At 39.0% G+C, this 7189-nt stretch overlaps 1 protein-coding gene across 2 annotated transcripts in view; it reads right to left on the reverse strand.

Moving 5' to 3' along the window:
• Positions 1 to 5868, reverse strand: part of LOC114145692 (uncharacterized) — a 31720-nt gene extending 25852 nt beyond the window's left edge. For both annotated transcript variants that reach the window (XM_028019324.1, XM_028019322.1), the window contains exons 1-6: positions 5768 to 5868; positions 4345 to 4425; positions 3100 to 4264; positions 2769 to 3018; positions 2222 to 2605; positions 1935 to 2112 (exon numbers count right to left, since the gene is read on the reverse strand). In XM_028019324.1, coding sequence (XP_027875125.1) covers positions 1935 to 2112; positions 2222 to 2605; positions 2769 to 3018; positions 3100 to 4264; positions 4345 to 4402 — 2035 coding nt within the window. In that variant the 5' untranslated portion in view covers positions 4403 to 4425; positions 5768 to 5868. The remainder of the gene's footprint in view (positions 1 to 1934; positions 2113 to 2221; positions 2606 to 2768; positions 3019 to 3099; positions 4265 to 4344; positions 4426 to 5767) is intronic.
• Positions 5869 to 7189: the final 1321 nt, after the last annotated feature.

Below are 7189 nucleotides of genomic sequence, written 5' to 3' on the forward strand. Positions count from 1 at the left end.
ATGAAGCCTTAAAATGTAAAATATCTTCCAAAAGCATTTATAGTCTTCAATACTTTTCACATAACTTGGTTTTTAAAGTTTTTCACACATAAAATCTAAAAAAATGTGGCATGAATTAGTCTTTTTAGACGTCGTGTCAATAATTTGTAGAATATTCTTATTGTGGTATGTCACAATCATTTTTGAACGCCTAGAAATAACATTTATTTTAATAATTTGAAAAATAGCTCAAACTCAGTCTGACTGGATGGACGAGATCTGGATTTAAGTCTGGACTTTGACAAATTCATTCAAACACCTGGATGCGTTTTGACCTACAACGTTCAGCCGTACATCAGGCTGTGGTTATCCTAATTTAATACCCTAACCCTGCTGAAAATGTTTTCCCCGCAGCATGATGCCTTCACCACGTTTCACCTCCAAAGTTATGCAAGATGTTCAAAGCTTAGGAAATTGTTTTATAACCTAACCCTGCTTTATATTTCTCCAAAAACTCCATCCCTGGCTTGTTCTTCTGTATCCTCAAATCAAGGGCCTCCACTGAACACCAGTATTTCTATTTGGAGCAAATTAAACACAACTGGACTGTATATATTAAATAATTAAGTGACTTTTGAATGTAAATGATTGCACTGAAATTGTTAGGTATATCAGAGTAAAATATATTTGCCTGTCATATTTTTTTGGATCATTCTTCTTCCATTTTACAATTCTGATCTATTTTTGGTCAGTTTATGGTTGTATTGCAACAAATATTGAAATGTTTAAAGAATAAAATTCTCCTGCAAGGTAGTATAGACAAGAATAACAATACTTTAAATCAAGTATTCTTATTTTTGACTGCTAAAATAGAAAATCATTTGACTTGTTGATTTGCTCTGATGCAACATTCATTTAGTAGTATTATGTATTGTAAAACTGGTGATAAATTGTGCAAAACAAAAAATCATACTGTAAATATTTGTGTTTAATTTACTTTGAGAGTTTTCCTAAGCTTTTTGTATGAGGTGTGAGCTTCATAAATACACAAAAACCGTACAATCACAAAAAAAAACCATTGTCACAATCAAGAACTAGGAAAATTGCAGCAACTTCTGGCTGAAAGTGATTAGTGAGGTATGTTTAACATGCAGATTTTGTGGATAGATTCATCCCTAGGGCTTCCAACAAGCCAGCAGAAATGTGTCAGGGATCTGACCCGCCCTTTATGTTGTGAGAGCATGTTTACGTTTTAAACTGAAAACGAAGCAAGAGAGTAGCAATGTTTCTCATGAAGCAGCCATAGAAATGGATTATTGAGATATTGTAAGAGTAAAAGTGAAACACTGTCACTGAGGAACGTTTCTGATTGAAACGCAGACAGCAGGCCTGAGCAGCCTGTCTGCACTTTTCTCTTGAATGAAAGTTAAACATGGGTGCATAATATAAAGATTAAATATAAAATCCTATTGCAAAACTTTAGGAAAAGATCTTGATAGTTTTACTGGTTATACGATGAGTAATGCTTCCCCGACCCCCCAAAAAAGTTGTTTCCAACATGTGAGGTTTAGTTCATCGTTCAAATGATCCTTCAAAGTTGAGATTTATAGCGAGCTTGGGAGTTTAAAAGTGAAATGAAGTTGTATTAACACAGAAATTCAGAAGTACCCAGGCGTTTTGTTTTAGGGTTTACCTAATATGATGCATTAAGACTCTCTCAACACAACATTTTTGGTATTTAAATCCAAGAGCAACAATAAAATTGAACATACTTACCCAGAGCTGACCCCTGCTACTTGTCAGTCATCCATGAGAGTAAATGTATATGTACAGGGAGTGTGTGTTTGTTTTATGTAGCCATTTAAAGGGAAGGACAGCTCTTTAGTATCTAAGGAGGTGCTTTGTGCATGGTGAATAGACTACCTGAATGTGTACGAGTACTGAGTGGTACATACACGTGTTTATGTTAGATGACGGTATGGAAGTGGACTGAACATCTGTGAGATTGGGGTCACAGGTTTTAGGAGAAGCGGACGGCTCCTCCTGCTCTGCCTGATCTTCCTCCGCCTCCACTTCAGCATCTTCCACAGCTTTTCTTGCCAACCTCTTAGATGTTCGACACGAGTTTTCAGCCTGCATGGAATATTTTAAAACATATCAGCATCAAAGATCTCACCCATGATCTACAAAACAACTCTTTCTTAACTCTAAAACGCTTCACCTAGTCTAGGTGTTTACTCACCTTTGCAGCAGATTTTCTCTGAGGTCGTCCTTTGGATTTAGGCACCTTAGGGCTGGAAAGAGTCTTCATGGTGATTGCAGCATGCTGAAGGATGCAGTTGGTGCCACAGTAAACGGAGTCCGGCAGCGCTGGTTTTGCGCAGCCAGGCCCAGTGCAGAGAGGGAACGAATCATCTGCCTCCATCTCACACTGAGGGTCAGCTTCTGCTTCAGCTTTTGTTTCCACCTCAGCTTCCGCTTCAGCTTTTGTTTCCACCTCAGCTTCAACTTCTGTTTCCACCTCAGCTTTTGTTTCCCCCTCAGGTTCAGCTTCAACTTGAGGCTTTATCACAAGAGCCTCCCTCTCTTCTTCTTCTTCCTCCTTTTCCTCTACTAAATCAGCCTCCTAAACACAGATCACCAACTTAAATGCAGACTCATTCAAATTTGTCATACTTATGCTAAATCTTAAAATAAACCAGAGTAAAATTCAAAAACATCTATCATTTTCATTTAACTTCACTCTGAACCTTTTGTTGAATGGATAACAATCCAAACTTAATTCAAACCTTGACAACTTGCTGCTGCTCCTCTTGTGGCTCCGTTTCCACAGCAGGAGGACTCAGCGTCAGACATTCAGGAAAGCTAAGGTCTGGCTCAAGATGCGACTCTAGATGGATGATGCTCTGCCTCGTTGTAGTGCAGGTTAAACACATGTAGTCTTGGTCTCTCTCCTCTATCTTCCCATCCAGCGTTTCACTGATACCGACACATGCGCTATGAAACCACTCCTGGCAGCTGCTACAGCAGATCATGAACCTGAAAAACGGACGTTTTCAGGAAGTGAAACAGGCATAAAAAAACAGGAATGCAAATCTCTCAGCTAAGAGACTTTGTTACCTCTTAATGTGCGTTTGGCTGCAGACGAAGCACGTGGCGTTGGAGTCCTGTCCCTCACTCCCTGTTTTGCTGGGAATCTCTGCTATAATCTCCCCCTGGCTCTTGTCTTCCTCTCCTTCCACCTCATCTGGTGCATCATCAAACTGGCCATGAGTTACGGCGCCACTTTGGTTAAAATCGCTGTCTAGGATTACGCAGCCTGTGCTGACAGACTGCAGCGCCGCATTCAGAGTTATACCAAAGTGTGCAGATGTTGATTCCATCTCAGGAGGGATCTGTGGGTTATTCTGGATGTGATCTTTGGGTAAATCCTGCTGCTCATCTGCGTTAACAAGCACCACTTCATCGTCTGTGTCTTCGTTGACTGCAACAATGGACTGAAGCACCGCTGCCCTGCCTCGGCCTCTTCCCTTACCTTTCCCCCTTCCTCTGCCTCTTCCCCTGCCTCTCCCTCTGCCCCTGGCTCTTCCTCTTCCACCGTTCCCACCTCTAGCTTTTGAGTCTCCCTGTCTGCTGCTTCTGGCCAGCTGCTCTTTAATTTGCATCAGAGTCTTTTCATCACTGTCCTCTTCCTGACTGGAGATCACAACAACATAATTGCTCTCTCTTTCTCCGACATTGGCAAGAGCAACAGGCTGTGTGACCTCCATGTCATCCGGGTTATCAGGGGTCTCGTTTTCTTCTACAGGCTGTGGATCAGTGGGCTCAATTTCATTAGCAGGCTCAAAGAAACTAGGAACTGCCAGGGCATCTGTCAACGACAGGCCTTCGTTGCCACCAAGCAGGGAGAACGCTGTGTGGAAAGCAGATCCAAAGTCCTGCCATAAGTTGGGATCAAAGCTCCCTCCAGCAGAGGTCTCTGGTGGCCCCTTGCTGTCCTCTGACGCAGGGGAGGAAGGGGCAGACCACTGCAGGTCCTCTATCACACTCCTAGCTGATCGAGTAGTTTTCTGCTTGGTGTCTTCTTCTGTGTTCATCTCTGGCGCCTGGTTGGTTCTTCGGCTTCTGCCTCTTCGAAGCGGTGGGGGATTGTTGGTCAGGTCTCCGACCTCCTCCATAAACTCCCGTTTAGCAATGGTTGTCCTTCTGAAGCCCCAGGACTTTTTAACCTGCGACAAGGATGGCCTGGCACCGGAGTCCACCCCGCCTGATTGGCTCTGTTCATCTGCAGGGAAAATGAATGATCAAAAATAGAACCAACACTGTGATATTTTAGCCATTTTCTTAAGAAACTCGTCCACGTACCTGTTGTACCTGAGTTACCATCGTCATTAACTGCATTGTTCTTTTCTATTGAGTCCATGCTGACATCAGTAGCCAGCAGTCCTGTTCACAAACAATTTAAGTTAAAACAAATTGTGAGATCCATCTCAGTAGCAGCATCAATTTGTATTCACTTCAACAACAACCCTAAGGCACCTTAGGGCTGGAAAGAGTCCTAAGTCCTGTTTTTTGTATCTACTATAAGGAAACGGGGTTCTAGCAGTCCATAAATATCTACAAAGAGGATGTAAATTTAAAGTTATTTGGGTTTGACCTGGGATCTTACTCTCATATTTCCTGAGTTAATTATGCCTAAGAGGATAAAAATATAAAGACGTTGAAAAAGGCCAAATGAAAACAAAATAAATCAAGCTACATTACAGGCCTGATTTGAGCATTTCTATCAAAAATATTGCTATAAATTATGAAAAACACTCCACTACAACATTAATGATGTGATAATGAAGTGAATTGGAATGAAGCAATTTGTGGAAGTAGGAAGAATAAAATGGCAAGACATGCATACAAAATGAGAAGAATTGACCTGGGCCAGGTTTCCTTTTGGTGTAGTTACTGTGACAAATTTTTTTTTTTTTATTTAAGTAAAATATTGAGAAAACAAGAATCTGAAAGTAATACTTATGAAAATGGATTATTATAAACAAAAAAGAATTCTAAATAAAATCTACTTACACAAGTTTTTAAGATAGCTTTCCTTTTTCAGGGAAAATGTTTTTTAAAAACCGTTTACATCAGATGAATCATCTTAGCTCTATTTTACAGGGAAGTGGTGTTCTTAAAGATGTTAAATTTTATCTGGTAAACTTTCATCTGTAAGTCGGCAAAGAATCTGCATGTTGCAATAATCTGTGCGAGGCTGGCCTTTCAGGTTTAACACCAAATGTGGATTCGGCATAAAAGCTACACATAATGATTCATTTTGTAGTCTGTATTTTGAATATATGTCATAACTTCGATGTTATTGTTAATTAAACGTTTGACCCTTGTGTCTGGACTAGATTTTATCATGTTATTTACCAGAGCAGAAACAGTGTGGTGCTAGTATTTGTTCATACTCCTTAACAACATTGAAATGCATTTTGACCGTCGAGAACACTAGTTAGATAAGTAGTAATGAAGCTAGTCTTCTAAATTTAAATAATAGATCTCAACCAGCGTGAAACCACGAAATCAAAACGATTTATCTGCTCTCTCGACAACACAATCGAGTTATTCCGTTAGGCCACAGGGGATAATGGCTACTAGTTAAAAGCGTCCGACATTGTTGTCTGTAGCTAACTTAGCTAGCCGTGACGGTGAACTGGTAACAAAGGACTACATTTTAAAGCTAACTGTATTTAACAATGCTGTCTGCGAACACCAGTAGCAGACAAGAATACCATACCTTGAAGTATATGATACTGTTTTCCAGTAGTTGTTAGATTCGTTCAGCTACCATGCTAGCATGGGATTCCATTTTCTTTGCCCTACTATTTGGAATCTCGCGAGATTTCGCCAGAGGCGGAAGCAGTGTTGACGCTGCATCCATCTCATTATTGCGAGTGGAAAGTTTGAAATTGATTGTTTCCTAACTTAGTTTTTCGAATTAAATAATCTCTAATATGCATGTTCTACTTAGGTTTATAGATGTTAAAAAAATTTATGCAATGCAATGTCCATTTTATTCGTAACAAAAATAGCAATGTGACATTATTACTAAAAGAGAAAATCACATTTTAAAAAATTATTTGAAAGCGTGGAATTTAGAAATTAAATACTACATTATACAACCAACCCTGATTAAGCATAAGTTACTTGTAATAAGTTCTAACTTGCTTTGTAAAAACCCTAATGTGAAACAGTTTATGTATTTTTGATGTAAAATATTTCCTTTTTCAACAGATCTGCACACCAGCACTTAAATCTAGCTTCTTAAAGATCTACGTGAGCTCAAAGGGAAAGAACTTTAATGGCCTTCTTAAAGCCATAACATCAATTCAGTGAACATCTTTGAAATGAATTAAAACTGCAGGCCATGCCTTTTAATCACAAGTGTCTGACCCCACAATAGCGCTTCAGGAAAAATGGTCAAAATTCTATAAAATGACCATTTCAACTTGTGAGATAACCAGCAAGAAATATTTCTTTTTTTAGACCATTTTTTTTACACGTACATAGGTCTAAAGAGTGAGCCAGCATCATATTAGATCATATGGCTTAAGAGTGGCATGCCAGTCAAATTCATATATTTAAAGATAGGTGGACAAATATTTTTGGTAATATCCAGCATCTTCACTACCAAAACTTCTATTTTTCTTACAGCAGCAGCAGGACACTCAAGGTAAATCAGCATGTCATACTGCAAATAAAAAATGTTGTTGTGCCTTAGTACATAATTGTCAACACCCCTCCTGTGTGACTGACTTAAATAACTTCTGCAAAGAAGAGTGGCTCATAATTGATGCACGATATATATTTTAAAAAAAATGATCACCAGTTTTAACAAACAGTTGTGTTTGTTGCAGCCAAATATGGCTCAATCTTTAACTTTTGAGGTAATGGTTTGTCCATATATGGTTCTCTTCTTTTGCAAACTGCTTTTAGAATTTACTCATTTGGTAAGCTGAAAAATTGAAGCATGACGGGGGAAAAGAAGAAAATACATTTGTACTTTTTTACATTTTCATTCTTCATACTGTAAAATAGAGGAGTCCTGTGTTGTTATGCCATCAGATAGCCACAGCAGATCCAACAGTCACCAAATTACCTGAAAATTTGCCATGTAAATTCCTCGCAGTTTGCTTTTGTTCTCACAAAAATAAAATGC

Source organism: Xiphophorus couchianus, chromosome 1, assembly GCF_001444195.1.
Source record: "Xiphophorus couchianus chromosome 1, X_couchianus-1.0, whole genome shotgun sequence".
In the NCBI taxonomy this organism is placed as follows: domain Eukaryota; kingdom Metazoa; phylum Chordata; class Actinopteri; order Cyprinodontiformes; family Poeciliidae; genus Xiphophorus; species Xiphophorus couchianus.